The sequence below is a fragment of the Crotalus tigris genome, unplaced genomic scaffold (genome assembly GCF_016545835.1).
Source record: "Crotalus tigris isolate CLP2741 ecotype Arizona unplaced genomic scaffold, ASM1654583v1 scf7180000017624.2573661763:2888555, whole genome shotgun sequence".
Classification (NCBI taxonomy): domain Eukaryota; kingdom Metazoa; phylum Chordata; class Lepidosauria; order Squamata; family Viperidae; genus Crotalus; species Crotalus tigris.
The window spans coordinates 501,121-520,082 of record NW_024096519.1 but is presented as its reverse complement, the minus strand read 5'-3'; the positions used below and the strand labels follow the sequence as shown (position 1 = coordinate 520,082).

The 18,962-nt window shown below is 36.3% G+C and overlaps 1 protein-coding gene across 2 annotated transcripts in view; it reads left to right on the top strand.

The window, feature by feature from the left end:
* The first annotated feature begins 3,889 nt into the window (after positions 1 to 3,889).
* Positions 3,890 to 18,962, top strand: part of ITGB8 (integrin subunit beta 8) — a 38,138-nt gene continuing 23,065 nt past the window's right edge. Inside the window, exons 1-3 of one of the 2 annotated variants that reach the window (XM_039332410.1) lie at positions 3,890 to 4,889; positions 16,166 to 16,248; positions 17,274 to 17,445. In XM_039332410.1, coding sequence (XP_039188344.1) covers positions 4,592 to 4,889; positions 16,166 to 16,248; positions 17,274 to 17,445 — 553 coding nt within the window. In that variant the 5' untranslated portion in view covers positions 3,890 to 4,591. Of the gene's footprint in view, positions 4,890 to 16,162; positions 16,249 to 17,273; positions 17,446 to 18,962 lie in introns of both variants that reach the window. The other variant, XM_039332403.1, reaches the window with a different exon arrangement.

The window sequence follows — 18,962 nt, the reverse complement described above, 5'->3', positions numbered from 1 at the left end:
TTTGGAATAGAGTTAATTACGTTTGGAAGTATGAGAAGAACTATTATAGCTCTACTCTAAACCCATGTGGATAATCCCAGTTATGCACTAATCAGCTATATACTGTATAAGGGGTTGGGAGAAAATAACTGCAATCAAAGTAAACAGTATTGGGCCAGACAAGTAATACGATCTATTCTAGATTATAGTGGCTTCCAGATATAAATCAGGACTTGCTAATTATGGGCCTTAATAAACTGAATAACAATACTAATTGTTTTCAGTATCCTGTTACATATTAAGTTGTATGATACATTTGAAGGATATAGTCTTGAAGGCACTCCACAATTATAAAACTCATTCAAGCAGAGATCTCTTGTGGTCTGGAGGAAGTCAGTATAGCTGAGAATTAATTTTGATATAAACAAGAGGCAGAAAAAATTTGGGCAGCTCCGGGTTTGCACCCAAATGCTATTTGCTCCTGGGGGGATAAAGGCAATAGTGAGTGGGCAAACTTTATGTGATGATGCATACAGATAGTCCTCGACTTACAACAGTTCATTTAGTGACCTTTTGGAGTTACAACAATACTGAAAAAAGTGATTTGTGACCATCTTTCAACTTACAACTGTTGCAGCCTCCTCATGGTCATGTTATCAAAATTGCTTGGCAACTGATTCATATTTATGATGGTTGCAATATCTCAGATTCATATGATAACCTTTTGTGACCTTCTGACAAGCAAAGTCAATGGGAAAACCAGATTCACTTAACAACCATGTTATTAACTTAACAACTGTGGTGATTTACTTAACAACTGTGGCAAGAAAGATCATAAAAATGAGGCAAAATTCATTTAACAACTTCTCACTTAGCAACAGAGGATTACCTGCATTGATGGGACTAGGATTTTTTGGATACTTTTTCTCAAAGGGAGAAGAGGAAGTTTCAGGAGATATTAGCTTTAGAATCTTTGCTTACTGTGTGATCCAAAGAGGCTGTGATTGTAGATATAAGTACATATTTGGATACTAAAAACATATTCAGGGGCCTGTTTAATCTAGAATTAAGGCACCAGGCTAGATACTGGAAGACCCTGGATTCTAGTCTTGCCTTAGGGGTGAAAGCCAACTTGGAAGCTATGGGCCAGTCCCTCTCTCTCAACCCAACCCATGTCATAGGGCTGTAGGTGTAGGAAAAATAGGTGGGGGAGTATTAGATAATTCACCATATAATTATGTGAGTATCAACAGTACCTACCTACCTACCTACCTACCTATCTATCTGTCCGTCCATCCATCCATCCATCCATCCATCCATCCATCCATCCATCCATCTCTGTAGTGATACCCTGTCAAAGGCCGCCAAAGCACAGGCCCTCTTTAATCCTGCTCAACAGTTGCGCTTTCAAGGCATTGACAGAATGTCCAGTTTCAGTGGAGCTCACGCAGAGTGAAGAGATGGCAATTTCTCGTTGTCAGGTGTTGCAAGAACGAAGGTGACAGACCCTAACCACGGAAGTCAGTGCGTAACAATATTTAACAGCCTCAGGCAGTCGTAGCAATAATAGTCCATAGTCCATAGCAGTCATATGAGAAACAAGAGGGGTGTGTGGAAAGAACTCCCCAGCTTCAAGCAGGAGCAGAAACCATGAGCGGAGATAATCAACACCCCGCAGTCACGGCTCATTCTGCCAGGGCAACTCCCCACAATATTTATAGCATGCGCAGGTGGTAGTGATCAACATTTGGATGGCCGCTGGTCTCTGAAGTAGTAGCGGCTCGCCTCTTCTTCTCTTCTGTCAGGACCCGTCATCCCAGGTCTCTCCAAGCCAAATTCCCCCCCCCCCTTTCCTTTCTAGTTAAAATCTGGTTCAACACCCAAGGCAATTTCCTCACTCTTACTCTCTCTCTTCTCCTTGCTCAGGATATCCCCTTGCAAAAGAAAATAAGATAAGATAACCTTTATTGTCATTTTTATACTGTGGGCGTGATGGCACACATCAAAAATGAAATTTAATTGCCTGCTCTCAAAGTGAAACACATACATGACACACACCTAAACATACTATGAACAACATATGTAAAGATCCACATCCCTACATATACGTAGCACATAAATATTAAATATTGTCCATCTTGAATATATAACGGAAAGAACAATAACCCCCCCCCCTTCCTCTCCTTCCCATTACTCCAAAGGAAAGGAATACCTAAAACTCCAATTCTCTTCAGCTTCACTTAGTCTCTCCCCAACAGCAACAACAACCAATCTCCACCCCTTTCTCCTTCTCCTTTTCTTCCCTTCCTCCAGTCTACACCCACTGTGCCCAAACTGGCAGTAGCTGTCTGAGCTTTCCATTCTCCTCTTGCCGGCCAGGCTCCCACAAAGCTTTTCGGTCAGCCCACTACATATCCAATGTGACACCTGACCTATTTATGACGTAGAATTATTAGGAATAAGTCAATCATTGAACCAGAATAAATACTGGGATGTAGATGTTCTACAACAACTTTAAGAAAATATTCTGTCTGCATTTATACATTGTGTTAGGAGGTAAAATATTTCATTTCATTTAACATAATGTAAACCATGTCACTATAGTTTGCTGATCATTATTTATAGCTTAAAGAAATGCCTGAATCAGGCTTCTAACTTGAAACCATGGTTAAAAACTGGCTTGTAAGTTGCAATCTAGAAATGAGTTGGAGCTAGATTTAGTTACAATTTTAAAGCTGACTAACTTATACAATATAATTAATCCAAAACATACTGAGTTAAATTCAGGTTAAGATAGAAGAAGTGAATCCCACTATACTCAATGGGAATTATTTCACAGCATTGTTTATAAATGCAGCAAAACCTACTTTCTGGCTGATGTAAGAATATAAGGCCTGATTTACCCTAAGGCAACATGAAGCAATCACTTCAGATAAATTACTAACAATGCAATTTTCATGCCTCCCACTCATAAAATCATGGAGGATGGATATCCTGCCATGTTGGCTTCCTACTACTAATTATATTTAATCAAACTTAACACCAGAGATCCGAACTGACAAGAGAAGAAACAAACATAGTCCTTCAAACTATCCTATTTCCAGTTTCACAATCCATCAAGATTGTGCTTGAAATTACACAATCAAGAAATAACAATATGCTGTTCAACTACACCTCTATTATAGAAAAAGCTTTTCATGTTAGGTTAAGCTTGGTTTCTTTTTCCTTGTGAATTGGTTGGAATCCTAATTTTGGTGGCAGAGTTGTCTTGGGGAAGCCATCAAACAGGGAGAAGTTCAACAGGTGTGGTTTCATAAACTGGGCTTTCTACATTTTTGCCCACTGCATTACTATTCAGAATGCAGGAGGGAGGTTTCCATTGTTCAGCTACTGCAACTTTGTCTTTTACTCTTCTGGTAAAGAGTTGATCTTCTAGATGAAATCAACATGCTGGACACAGGTGGCCTGGATTAGACTTCTCTGTCACAGCACATCAGGAAATGTATCTGTCTGTCATTTGGAGACTGTTGCACAGCTGTTTCAGTTATATGTCTGCGAATGTTAACACTCTGGCGAGGCTGGGGATGTTCAAACAGCATAATAGAGAGGAGGAAGTTGGATGAACCAATCTGTGCAGGATGCACACTTCTGCACAACGTAGTTGGGATTTGGAAGGTCTTTGCATTGGCTCATCTATACTTACCCATCAACCTCTTTGCAACATAGGTTTGAAGGGAAGCCTATACTGCAAAGAAGTTGTACATTGCAAATGGCCAACACAAACATCTCCCAAATCCAATTGTGCATTGTGCTGAGGTGAGCCTCTTGAGTGCTGATTGGTTAATCCAAGTTCTTGTCCTATGCTGTTTGAGCGCCCCCTAGCGAGAACGTTAACATTCACAGACGTTATACGAAACAGCTATGCAACAGTCTCCGAACGAGAGACGCATACGTTCGCTGACGGGCAATGACGGAGAAGTCTAATCTGAGCTTTAGGCTGCTTTCAAAGAGCAGAGCGTGGGTTGACTGTCAAGCACCAACAGAACGGAGGGCGGAGAGAGCGGCTCGCGGCTTTGCAGCTCAGAATGGAACAATAGAGGCAGGGGCGAGACCCTGAGCCGCTGCTACAAAACAAAGAGCGGCTGGAGACACGTCCACGCCCCGCTCTCCACCCACTCTCCGTCGTCCCTCCCTCTCGTCTCTTCAGTTTTGCTCTAACCTGCTGAAAGAGAAGGGAAGAGAGCAGCCGGCCGGGAGCCCCACCGGCATCAAACGAGCCTTTCGATGCCCAAGTACCCGCGCCATTCTTCGACAATTTCTCCAACCCACCGGGGATCAGAGAAGAGAGACCTTGGCACAGATACGCTTTCGATCTTCACCTTCCTTTCTTTTTTCTAATTCCTCTGCTAGAAACTTGGTTTTGGTTGCCAGAACAGCGGACGTCGGAGGACAGGCGGACAAAAGGCTTTTGTCAACAGGCGGCGGCAGCGGCATCCAAGAAAGTTAAGCGGAGCGCCGAGGCGGATGGAGAGTTTCTCTGGAAATGTAGGGCGCCGCTTCTGCCGCCCTTGTCCTGCGATTTCGGCCAAGGGATGGCCCTCCTCGCCCTAACATGCAGCTGCGCTGCCGTTCCGGCTCTATTGCTTCCTACCTGCGTCTCGGTGGGGGTGATAGTTCATCCTCCTGCCGCCTCCGCCGTGGTCTCTGCAGGGTTGGCGACTCTGCGACGAGCTTCTGCACCGAGACCATGTTCGACCTGCGAGGGGAACAAAACTGCATTATGTGGATCTCACTCCTGGCTTTTCTAACGGTCGGGCTCGTCTCGCTGCACAAATGCCAGCGGCATCCCGGCCCGGTCCTGGGAATGAGTCGTATGCTCGCGGTGATTGTGCCAGGCTCGGGGCAGCGCCGTAAGTTTGCCCTTCCCATTCTGAATCGCATCATGTTTCCTCCCCCTTCTTCCCTCTCTTCTGCCTGTCTGTCCACACTAATCCTTGAGATGCACCTGACTGGCTACTTGCAGTTGTATCCACATCAGCCTCCTTATAACATAGTGGAACTTGGTCCAAATATGCATTAGATCGAGCTTTAGTTAAATTGAACCCGAGAATCCTGATTTTGAGTTTGCTTTGAGTGTAGCTCTAATGTAAAGTTACAGTTATATGAATTGATGCAAGCATTGTCTCTTTTATACACTTCTAAATATAATGAGGAAGGCAGGAGTGACTGATCTGAAGTAGGTTGAATTTAGAAGAGACACAAGCTTTGAGTACACTTTTTGGAAAGTAATCCTAAATAAATGCTGAGTGTTTTGAATTTGGGGTCCTAATAGTTGCTTATCCTGACTTTGGAGACATTGGCAGTGATTTCAGTTTTTTTGTTTTGTTTTGTTTTGTTTTGCCAGATGGATTGAATGAGTTGAATAGGATCTCCTGCTTGAGCAGGGGGTTGGACTAGAAAATGCCAAGGTCTCTTCCAACTCTGATGTTCTAAGTTCAAGGCATCTTTCAAATGTATATAAAATTTGTTACCAGGATTTAAGGCACAACCTTACACATGGTCAGAAACATTGGTTCAGCTAGTTCAGTACTAGATGGTTGTGTACTGTTAGCAGTTTGGCAGATTTCAGAAGGCCAGCCTTTCTCAGTCCTGCTTACAGATACAAACAACTGAAATTTAGACTTCTGGAAAATAAACAATCTGATGAGTTTAACTATTTGCAGTTCATGTTCATGTTTTCCATATGCATGATACGAAAAACTATAGGAATTAATTAGCTAAGATGTTGTCACTAATTACTACTATTTGAAAGTAAGTACATGCCTGTACTTACTTCGGATAATTTAATAGTCCTAGACTTCACTTTTTGCATACTATTGCTCCTCAGTTCCATTGGTTATAATATCTTTTCCCTCTGAATCCATTGAATAGGTGTCATCAAATTACAGAGATTCTTGGCAGGCCTTCCCTGGTCCATGGAGTCCAGAAACTTATGATCATTGAATAAGAAAATATGGTCTTTTCAACTTCTCTGCTTTAAAACTATGCCAGATTGAGGAATGTTATTGGTTCATGAAGAGTATATGAGTGTTTGCATGCTGCACTGAGTAGAATTTAACAAATCAACTATAAACAGGACACGAATGTTAGATTTTCCCCATGGATATATTAGTTCATTATCTAGACAAAATCTGAGCAATTTTTTCAATCCCCCCCAAACATTCCATGAAATAATAGTAAAGAAAGAGTTACAATAAAAGAATGGGTAGAATTTTTTTAGAAAAAGTTGAGACTATTCAAGACAATAATCTATGTGGAGAAAATCTTTCACCTCTTTCTCCTGCTTATAATTTTTTTTCACTAGCCTTCAGTCATCATGTACCATTAACTATATTATGTAATGTGTTGATCAGCATAAGGACACCCATGCAACCAGGTTACATTTGCAATTTTTTCAGCACTATGATAATTTCAAATTCTTCTCTAAAATATTCTATTGTATATTTTTAGAGAATCTGTTGGACTGTTAGTGATTTTCAGAAAAAGAGGAACCATATTTAAAATCTTAACCTTTGTGAAACTCTTAAGATTGTTTTAGGTTGATACCTTTCTTAATAATTTCTATTCTATGAACTGGCACTATACTGGAAGCTTAAATCTCTCTCTTCAGATAAAGAAATAAATATTTGGATTTGGTAGGAGGACACTTACATGGGAGAAACCAAAAGGTTCCTGCATATTTAGAGTTGTCCAATTAGATCTGTAAGGCCTGTTTGCTGATTGCCTTACTGTGTAATAAACCTTTTCTAACCTGATGTTCTCCAGATGTGTTGGGATTACCAATCAGAATTTCCAGTTAGAAGTTTGGAGTCTTAACGTATCTGGGATGCTTACATTGAAGAATCATGTTTTGGAATGTGGCTGAATATTATTTAATTTATCATATTTGTGTACTGACCCATCTACTATGAAAGTGACTTGTGGCATACAGCACTTAATTTAAAAAATACACACAATTAGACACAATTAAAAATTGTGCTTTTATTTGCATCTTAGCTTCTGATTTGATCAAGAAGAACTTAGCAGTAGCTGAAATCTAAAGACTAATTGCCATTAAGCTTAGTTTGATATTTGAATTAAATGCTATAATATATATTTACCTGAAGTACCCGATTTCCCAAATAATTTATCTGTGACATAAAACTTTCTGGGAACATGGTTTTTCTTGTCTAAACTTTTTTAGGGAAAGTTGTCTTAAATGCAGAAACGTCATCCTTTCTGGTAAACATATATATTATTCCATGCCTAAATACCATGGAGAGTGTGCCTTTAACCATGACAGATATGAAGCTATCTAAGAATGGGATCAGCATATAGATTACATTGTTGGGACATGTGGATTCCAGATTAATTTATTCATCACATGTGCAAATACTCTTGAAACACCAGATTAATCTATTTTGGAAATAGATTATTATTATTGAGATAGTGAATATTATGTGCCTTTTCTTGATTTAAAACATAATATTTGTTGGGGGACAGTAAATATTTTTCTTTGCATTCAGTTTATACACCAAGTATCTGCCTGGAGTCAATTAAAATATTCATGCTGAAATAAGAATGTTGTTAACATATTTGACAAGTTAATAGCTCATATTGGACATAAAAATAAACAAAGGTTTATGGAAAAAGTCCCTGGCATCTATTCTGCCCCTCCCTTTTCTTCTTCCAATGTAGCTATGGAAGAGAATTAGGAAATATTTGCTTCTGATTTCAATTAATCAGAATTACATAGTGTGCCTATAAACTGTATTTAAACTGTATTTACTTAATGGCTTGAGCTATCTTCAAAAACTAAAACTAGCCTTTTTTTACTAATCCAATTTAAGACAAATTGCAGTTTGGCTAGGTTCAGATACAATATTTAATTGAGTTTAGTCAAATACGGAAGCAACATTGAACTTGCCTTCCTACTATTATGCCACAGAAGAGGAATGTGAAAACCCAAGATTCACTGTTTTTCAAACTGTTACAATATACCAACTTATTATTATGAGAGAACAAAGATTTATAGAAATATTTGCCCAAAATGTTATTCTGTGTTTCCCCATTTTTATATAATGCTTTTTAAACTTAAATTCAATCCAAAGGAAATGTAAAATCAGACTGGTTTTAAGCCAGATTTAATTATAAAAACTAGATCTGATTTTGATATCTTTATTCATCCCATTCAAAAAGAATGGGAAACTGTTCTGAATGGGTAATTAATGGCATTTAATACCTACTTTCTTGTAAAGGAGGAAGAAAGACAGAAGAGACTTTGTAAAAGCCTGCAGCATACTCATATCCATAAGAAGACACATCTTTTGTTGTGATGCTTAAATGCAGCTTTTGTAATAGATTCTGCCATTTCAATGGTATGCCATAAATTTTAAATCAGCTGGAACCATATCTGTATTTTTAAAACCCAAATTTTTATTTTGAAATACATTTGTTAATCTTGAAGGCTTTTATTATGGAAAAATGTTCATAATTAATAATAGCTCGTTATGTTTCTTCTATTCAAAATTTAATTTGCATAAGATGTAATTAGGACATCTTGCCCATACTTATCACTCAGCTAGTATCTTTCTCTACTAAGTCCTTAACTACTAAAGGCATAAAGTTATTGTGCATTGCTATTGTTAGCAGTGCACAAAATGGATTTATGCTATGCAAATATATTAGCAGTAGTCTAGTGGAAAGTCCATTTCCATCAAAATGCTGCATAAGTGATATTATGTAAAAGTAAATTTTACCATGTTGTAATTTGGCATCGGGGCCTTGTTTTATCGTTTCTGTACAACAACAAAAGCCATTGTTAGACAGGAACATGCATTTGTTAACATTGAAAGACTTGCCTCTTCTTCATAGTAGCAGGCTGCTTGTGTCTCTAAATCACTTTTTAGGAAGAACTAGTTTTGAAGTGTACCAATATCAGTGAGAAGTTAGCAAATTTATGATGATCATTTCAGTTCTTTTACTTACTCTTGTCTACATAAACAAAACAAAGTACTTAATTTATGAAAAGAAACATTATGTGAAAGTAGGCTTCAAATCTGGCAATTCTTAGGAAAAAGTTTAAAATACTGATAAGCTAGAACAGCTTTATAGCCCAGTCACAAAGAATCTCTTGTTCTATGACTTTCACCAAATGGTAACTTAGTTTAACCAAATGAAACAAAGATCTAGTGCTGGAATAAAAACACAGGTGAATGCCAAAATCATTTTTCACATTTTTCACAATGTGCCTTAATTTTTTTTTCAGTAATTTGAAGGTTGTCAAAGGAATATATTTTAATAGCAAGAACGAAGATAATTGTCTGATGTTAATTACATTAACTTAGAATTTGGGAATGGTCTTCTTTGACAGGTGTAATGATTCAAATCTTACTAGAATCTTTCTAGAATCTTTCTAAGCAAAAATTGCCCAGTTATAAGAGAAATAGGAGAATTCAGGAGATTTCAAACTTATGTAGATTTCATAGAAGAGCTAAAGGATGATATGGTGGAAGGGAAGCAAATTTTAAGCAAAAAAGGGCTTACCATGTCTAAGGATACATCTCTCACTTGGTCTGCCTACCCTTTTATCTGCTATTATTTCCATTTGCTCTTTTAGTTGAATTAGAAGAAAAAAAATGTTACAAAAATGAAAATTTCCACAAGATTACATACAAAGTAATAAGTACTGTAGAAGGAAGTGTGGAATTTAGGGAAATAGAGGATACCTTGCATGTAAATCTGTTTTCAGGTTTGATCACTGACAATGAGGAATTTTTTGGCATTTCACCCATTCTTTGGGAGAAGGACAGAACTTAACTGTCTGCTGCACAGCCATTCTCAGGATATCTTTTAAATCTTTCCAAGGATAGAGTGGATTGTAGCATTTTCATGATCTTTGAAAGGTTTAACCTAGTATCATTTGACGTTGCAATGACACATTTACAACTGTTGCAGCATCCTCATGGTCATGTGATCGGAATTCAGATGCTTGGCAACTGGCATGTATTTATATGACAGTTGTGATATCCTGGGATCATGTGATCACCTTTTGCAACCTGACAAGCAAAGTCAATGGGGAAGTCAGATTCACTTAACAACTTTATTACTAAACTATAGTGATTCATTTAACAACTGTAGCAAGAAAGGTTGTAAAATGGGGTAAAATGCACTTAACATTTGTCTTGCTTAGCAACAGAAATTTTGGGGTCAGTTGTGGTTGTAAGTTGAGGACTTCCTATACCTTCTTTAACTGAATTGTTTTTGTTTGGGGTATATTTAATGTGCTTATAGATTATGCAATTCAAGTTTTGAGCCACCTGGAGAATTTTATGTGAAATGAGAAAATCTAAAGGGCTCTGAGGCTTTAATTTTTAAATAGAAATAAATTTGGTCCTAAAACATGGAGGGAGAAGAATGTTTTTTTGAGTAGAAGAATCAATGCAAATATATATATATTAATCTGGATTATGCATAAAAATGCATTGGAGTGTCATCCCTGAGAAGTAGCCCAGATGAGAAGCATAATGAGGAGTATTAGTTTTACCATTATCCTAAGGTTAAATTAACAGAATCTTCTAGACTGAAGATATTTCTCCTCTCTTTTTACTCTCTGGAAAATGAGGAAAGTCCCTTCTGAAACATTTCTTCTGCCATTCCTATTTCTGTGGGCTGAGATAGCTTTTACAGGCTGGTTATTCCATCTGTGACTCTTTCTCTTGTTTCCCAAGGTCATTCCCACATGCTGTTATACCATAGGGGTAGCATTATGAATATTGAACCATTAGACTTTATTAACAGATCAATTATTTGAATACACACTTTTTGCTTATGTTTGGATATAATTTAAGGCACAGTTTAGTAGTCAGAGAATGAGCTATTCACCTTTTTCCCCAGGATCTGTGCAAAAGAGAAGTAAGAGGGATTTGTCTGTTATTTTCAGGTAAATGTAGTTTGTCTAAATTTGAATATTAAGACACAGTTCTGACAATGGTTTAAGCCAATGACCCAGGACCATGAACTGTATTTTTGAAGCTGGTTTACTTAGATATAAGCAGTGCTTCTTTTCTTAAAAAAAAAAAAAAGGTGCCAGAACTCACACACGTCATATAACCCGCCTTGCCTACCCTACAAGGTTCCATCCAAAAAAGGTGCCGGAACTCCGTTCTGGGCGTTCTATGAGAACAAAAAAGCCCTGGACATAAGATTTAAGTAATTTCAGCTTTGAAACAAAATATTGAACTTAGTCAAGTTAAATTAATTTATTCTGTCTAAATCTAAGGTTTCATCTTTTTAACTTGATTAGAAAGTTCATTAGTATAAACCAGAAGTGAATGTTCACACTTTGCAGAATGGTAGCTAAGATTACAACATAGAGAAACATTTTATTTACTTTATGTATTTGTATCCTGCCTTTATTATTTTCATTAAAAAGGTGGCAAACATATCCAACACACCTTCCTCCTCCTATTTTCATCACAACAATTCTATAAGGTGAGTTGGGCTGAGAAAGTATGACTGGCTCAAAATCATCCAACTGACTTTCATGGCTAAGACAGGCCTTGAACTCACAGTCTCCCACATTTTAGTCTGGTGCCTTAACCACTACTAGACCAAACTGGCTCTCTTTTTACATCAAGCACTTTTACTCAAATATTTTTTATCTTTAAAATAAGCAGCCAAACTGTTACAGATAAATATGAGAATGTATTAATTTGGGCACACTTGGCAGACCTTTTCCTTAAAGAAAATTGTGGAGAGTTTCAGAAAGTTTCTGGAAGTAATAGGGTAGGGTTTGGAGGTCATTACACATGTTTACCATAGTGTAAAAGGGCACCAGCAGTTAAGTGGAATGTGGTTTCTTCCTAGTTCTCAGCAGCACTTACAGAAGGCTTTGCCAGTGACTCCCTCAAAGGTCTCTTTGTGGGCATTGCCAATAAGGAAATTTTTGTGGTATTCCTGTTGATGTTTTGAAGAGTATAATACCACTTACAATAGTGTTAGATTTATGTATATGAGGATATCATATCAACAATTGATGAACTCAAGTGCATATTAGCTCAGAATCTAGTTTGATTGAATAAGGAAGGCTGGTATCAAAAAACTTGGCAGCTGTTCTTTTGCTATAATCAGAAGAAAGAACTTATTTAGACCTGCTAGGAATCCCAAACTCCAAATTCATTGCTACTTTTGAACTTATTGTTGCCACTCAAGCAGGACAGAAAAAACTAATGCCCAAGAACTGTATTACAATAGGTCAGTGGTTCTCAACCTTTTTAATGCCGCGACCCCCAATCGGTCGTAAGTCAAGGACTACTCAACCGGTCATAAGTCGAGGACTACTCAACTTGTGCAGCACCGTTTGCAGAATGGGACTTTGGGCGGGCTCAGCAGGGCAGAGACAGCCTGGACAATTCCTATTGGCTTTTGAAAGCCAATAGAATTAGACTCTATTCAAGAGAGTCTATTCTATTGTCTTTCCAAAGCCAATAGAATAAAAGGGAGTAGCAAAGCTAAAGAAAAGGGGGGAAAAATGGCAGACTGCGTTGTTTGGCGACCCCCATGAAATGGTCGTTCAACCCCAAATGGGGTCCCAACCCTCAAGTTGAGAACCACTGCAATAGGTGAATGAATAGAGAAGTGTTACATGAATGATTTCAGTTTATAATTTCTTAAACTATTGTGTATTGCAAGAGAAAGATTAAGGTGCATGAGAAAATCTTATAATAATCCAGAAAGAAAACAAAATGAACTAAATGATTTCAAGAATGTTTAAAAGATGAATAATAGTTAATATTTTCATGTTTGAAAAGTATACATATCAGATTCACTTTAATATATGATTTTGATGAAAGGTGAAACTTGAAACTTGAATGGCAACATCACGAGAACTTGAGTGAAAATAATATATTTTGAATTATTTTTGTTTGTGAAGCCTATTTAGTTTTTAACGAAACACTAATTCCAAATATATACAGATATTGAAAAGAACCATCTTTTGCTTGCCATGAAAAAAATTTCAGGAGTAAAATTAATGTGAATGAATTTCTCCATTACATTTGATCAATATAAACTAACCGTACACATTAGCACAAATGAAAAGATTTAAATATAATGCAAATCACGTGTCAGTTATTTTAGTATCTTTAAGGTTTCTGAGATAATAGTAACCTGTAAGGTATTGAGATAGGCATACATTTAATTCCAGAACTGTCTGCTTTTTGGACAGATCTAGCTCCTTGTTTCTCCATCATTGCTCCTGTTCTAGGATTTGAGAATCAAAGGTTGAATAACTATGTACTGGTCTTAGATAACTGACTGATTTTAAGAGAGCTAATTATAATGTCAGAGTCCATGTAATTAATTTTCAAATTAAAGAATTTGATTTGAACATTCTGCGGCTTGCATAATCTAAATCAGGTTTACCACTGAATTTCATTTTGCACAAAGAATACATTCCCCACCCTTACTCCAACAGCATTTATTCTTGCAATGCCTGGTCTATTAAGCCTTATTTAGAAGAGTAAAATGTAATTCTCCTAGAATGCATAAGTTGATATACAGTTTGATATTGCACAACTAGTTATGCCTGAGAGTTTAATACATACCGTATATAATACTGTTTAATGTATGGGAATAAATGTGGCTTCTTTTGCTATAAAATATCTAACTGATACATATTTGTTATTTAACTAAAACCAGTAGAAGCTTACCCCTTGATTTTTCACAACACAAATATTTGGTTCTACAGTTTTGTCTGGATTCTGCTAATAGAATAGTAAGAAACTTCTATACTGAGCCAAGCGATAAAAATATTTCCAACTTTATTATGAGGTCTAGAAAAAAAAGAAAAAAGGTATAACTAATTTAGTTATGCTTTAATTCTAATTCTTTAGAAGTAGAGTGGCAGAAAAATATTTTCTGAATGAATATATGTCTATAGATGTTATTTCTATAAGAAATTATTGGACCATATTGTTAACCAAACAGATTTTGAATGATATTTTTAAAATTATGTATCCCTAACTCATGTTTGTCTCCTTGCAATATTAATTAATATATGATTTTAAAACAAATATAGTTCATGAAGTCTTGTTACAGGCCATTTCTCTTGCCGCCTTCTATAGGTATGCAGTCGTTGATTTGTTATTAGACTCTGAAATACTAATTTTTGGTTATTAGATTATTTTTCCTACAGTCAAAACTTGCATAGATTCAGAAAGCAAAAAAATTCAGCAAAGGGCAATAATAAAACAGTACACCATTGTCAGCTGTATGAAGCAGACTATATATATATAAAAAAAAACAATCTCACAGTAAGACTTATAGCTACAGTATCCTTTAATGATATAGATTGTAATAATAGAATCTTCCAAGTCTACTTATATTTTATCTTCCATTCCCCTTATATCCTCAATGAGTCAGAGAGGAGCCGCCTGAGCCTATAATATTATCTACAATGGCTTCTTAAATAGGGCTGGGATAATGTCCTTTCTGGGATTTTAGACAGCTAATGCCTGTTACTGGAAAGACCTACCTTCCCAACTGTGGGCTTGGTGGAAGAAAATATTAGAAGGTATTGGCCAACACTTTGGGAGGACAACAGTTTCGAGAACATGAATAGCGTTCATACTAAATTAAATGGACTAATTGTTTGAGAATAATTCATCTTACTGATATATTCTTCCCTATAATATGTGTCAAGACACTATATATTTCAGTGATCTAACTTTTGGTGAACTACATAAAGTTGGTGATAGAGACAAAGCTAAGTGATATTATTTTTAAGTTTTTAATCATACTAGAAATAATGCAGCAAAAAATTGAAATAATAAGTATTACGTAACATGATTATCTTTCAAATATGAATTCGAATAAACAGACTGAAATGAAGACTTAGAAACATTTAAACCATGAGATTCTGTAGTTCCTGTAATTGATTTCTTGGCCATGTGTTTTTAAGTAGATATTACCAAAATATATTTTGGAAGGGTGTTTTGGCCTGCCCTAATTTCAAAATTGTTTTTAATGTAAGGCACTCAGTTTTTAATGAAAAGAGTCATTGATATTTTGGTTTCTTTCATTTCTTGTTTGGTCCATGCTGAAAAAAAGAGAGCTATCATTTAATAACAAAATGTTACCATTGCTGTTGTAGAATTTGAAATAAATGCACCTTTTAATTTTCATTTTCTATGGATATGGTTGCTATACTGAAACTGCAAAGTGACTGAACACAAAACAGATTATATTTCAATGGCTGTCTTCCAGTATCCTCTGACAAAGAGATGAAAATAGTTGATGGCATGCTGTCCTTTAGTACAGTACAAACTTCTAACAACATATCAAATATACAAGGGATATGGTTTGGAAATAAACGGTAGTAGTCACAGTAACATAGTCAAATTAGAGCAGCTTTTTAATCGGAGACATAAATGCTCCATTTATGGCAAATTATAGTTAAGATTAAATTTAAGAAAAATTGGTAGATAGTAGATATAATAGTAATGTTAGGAAGCAGTTGGATTTTTATGAAACACGTACCCTGTGCCTTCTTCAGCTTGCCAATTCAACAAGTATGTTGAAAAAGGTATTATTGTAGCAGAATTGCCATAAATGAACCAAGCAGGAACCAAATTGTATGTAGCTACTGGCTGAATCAGAGTAAATGACATATGGCATTCTAGCTATTGATTAGAAATGCTCATCATCCTTAGAAAGAATGAATGCTGGGAATTGTAATTTAATAGCTTCTTAGTGCTAAACATTGTTTATCCTTGGCTTGAAGATAAAAAAGCAAGCACAAACTCCCCAAACCCTCAAAGATATTACTACTCAGTCACCAAAATTGTTCTGATGTCTTTACTTGCTTGGTTGCTTTTCAAAAAGAGAGAGGATGAAAACCTTATTCCAAATTTGAAGTTTCTATACCTTCGACCACCAACTCATCACGAATGTCCGTCTTTGTCTGTTATGATTGTATCACTTCCTATTTCGGTTAAAATCAAAATGCTGATAATATTATCTTCATGCTTTCCAGTAGAGCTATTTCTAAAATAAAAGATGTCATAAGTACAAGGATTAATATTTTATAAATTATGTCTTGGTCCTCCAACTATTTGCAATTAGTTTATTTTTTTTTTTGTAGCAGACAACAGATGTGTCGTATCAAATGCAGCAACATGTACTGCCTGTCTTGCTGTGGGTCCTGAATGTGGTTGGTGTGTTCAAGAGGTAAACAGTTTATTTGTATTAGTCAGCTATTATTATTATTATTACCTTTCCTTCTCCACCTATACAGTAGGATTTTGCAACACTTCAATTTTGATAGGGCAATGCTTGGGAAATTCCTGGGATTTCTCACATTTAGCAAATTCCAGTGATTTGAAGGCACATACACAAAAATACACAAAACTGACTTGAATACTGACTTGAAGGCACATATACATGAAAGTCATAAGCTCAAACCTAACCTCTTTCCCATATTCTCTTTTTTTAACAGCATCACTCCATTATAGTGATGGAGCAAGCAAGCAAATTTATTTAATAAGTAAATAAATAAAAATATCTTCTCTGCTCCTTCATCTAATAAAGTTCTTCATTAAAGTAAGGAGCAACCTTGAATCAGCGGATAGACAGAGACCACTAAGATGAATTCTTATCCAAGGTTTTAGTTGCCTCAATATTCCAATAAATGACCAAACCTTTGGCAGAATAACATGTAGAAATAAGCTTATTTATGGTCTCTTAATTAAAAATAATCTGAAATAATAATGTTTTAGTGCTTTCTCCAAAAGAAAAGAGAAAAATAATTTTTATCTATTTAATGAGGAATTCTATAAAGTTCATCTTCTTTCCTATGGGCACATGAATGGGCTTCCAATTTGCCAGACTCAAGTAGCTCCAAATTATCCTTTATATTTTTTATCCTTTTTATCTATTATTACAGACATTGAAGATGAATACCAGCATTTGTACTTTGTCTTGCGGTTATGTATTTTACATTTATTACTACTGATGCTGATTTCTTATAAAATATGTGCTTTATTCCCATCCTCATCAGTTTTGTTGCAATGTGCAACACTATCTCACCTATCTTCAAAAACAGTGGTATTATAAATGGTTTGGTTATGTTGGCTTTATTGTTGGTTTGGGATAATAACTTTTTGCTTATATGATGTTATATTTTCTGAAAATGAAAGTTCTCCCAACTTCTTACAATTTTGTTATGTATTTTGCTTTCCCCTCCTTTCCAACAGGATTTCATGGCTGAAGCAAAACTGAAAGAAAGATGTGACATAGTTTTACATTTAATCCAAAGAGGCTGCAAGCCAGATTTCATAGAAAGTCCCAACATTGATGTAACAATGCCCAGCAATGAGGCTAATATTCAGGTTATACCAGGAGAAGCTTCAGTGCAGCTGCGTCCAGGTTTGGATATCAGAAATATTGTTTTAATTTAAAAACAATGTTTTCTCTTTGGCACAATTTAAGAGACTGAAAATAAAGACTCTTAGATAAAAATTCTAATATGTTTTTCCGTAATCAAAAATAGATTCTGAAGATTCGTTTGGTTTTGAGAAAACAAATGAAAGGATTCTAAATTATTCAAAAACTACAACTGCATAATCTTTTAGATACACTAATTCAGTTAGTTGTGTACTTGGATTAAAATTACCTACAATAATTGGTTCCAACAATTTTTAATGTTCTTGCCGTCTTCTTAAATAGCTAATGAGCCTGGGTGCTGCTATTATCCACTGTCTTAATTTCTACTAACTGTTCATCAACATTGGATAATTAAACTGAATCACTCTATATTTAGTTACTCATCCCTACATTCAAATTTGTAAATGACACTTTGTTTACATTGCCTATATTTCCTAGGTAGATTTTATTTTTTTAAATTGAAGACAGGAATATTTTTCCAGGTGTGAAACCTGACTCTGACTCCAGTAAGCATCTCCCCTTCCCATACATGAATGCCTGTGAACGCATGCAGGCACATATACACAGAAAGACACACACATAAACCAACAGTAGAAATCTACCACTAATCAACACTGAGATCAGCATTGATTAACTCCAACGTTAACTTCAAGCCAACGATCAAGTAAGCAATACCCCAATCAAGAAACTGCCACAGAGCCATTAGTAAACAACCCAACCAAAGAATCTGCCCCCACCACCCACCCAGATAGAGAAGACACCAGAATATAAACTGACAGCAGACAGCACCTCCTTACTAGCACCAGTGATGTTACCTAGTTAGGGTAATACAAGAAAACAAGCAAGCTCAGAGAGCACCAAAAACCTCTCATTTCAACTCTGAGCTACAAATATTCTCCTTCAGTGAGATCTACCAGTAAGCATTATACTTCACTTCTGCTGCACAATGCCTGTCATTCATTCAGTGCTGGCTGCAAACTAGCCTTGATGTATTGCCAGGAGCAAAATATTCCAGCTGCTCTGCAAACTTGGAAAACCAGTCCCCCCCCCCCCATCTTTCATCCCTCCTCATTGGTTAGAACCTACATTCCAATGCATTTCTTCTATGCCTTGCTTATTCACTGGAATCACTGACTGCTCATCATGCTCCCAATTTCCAATTTTGTTTCATACTCACTTGACAGCAAACTCCAAAAAGGATCTGCATTCTGCAGGTAGTGGGGAAATAATGAAAGCAAAATAGGCTGAGTTTACAATGCTTTGGGATCAGCTTGCAAATTTAATAGCTATGCCATAGCAAAGTTTCCTGTCATGTATACATATTTAGATGTGATTTAAATTTTTTAAATAGATTCTTGTTTTCTCTTAAGCATCTAGATGCTTTATGCCTTCTGAAAGACCACTTGATGGGATGTTCATTAGTTTGAGACTCTTGAGTAATATCTGCACTGAATGTGAATTAGGAAGGATTGTCAGAAAAGGCAATCAGTGACCAACCA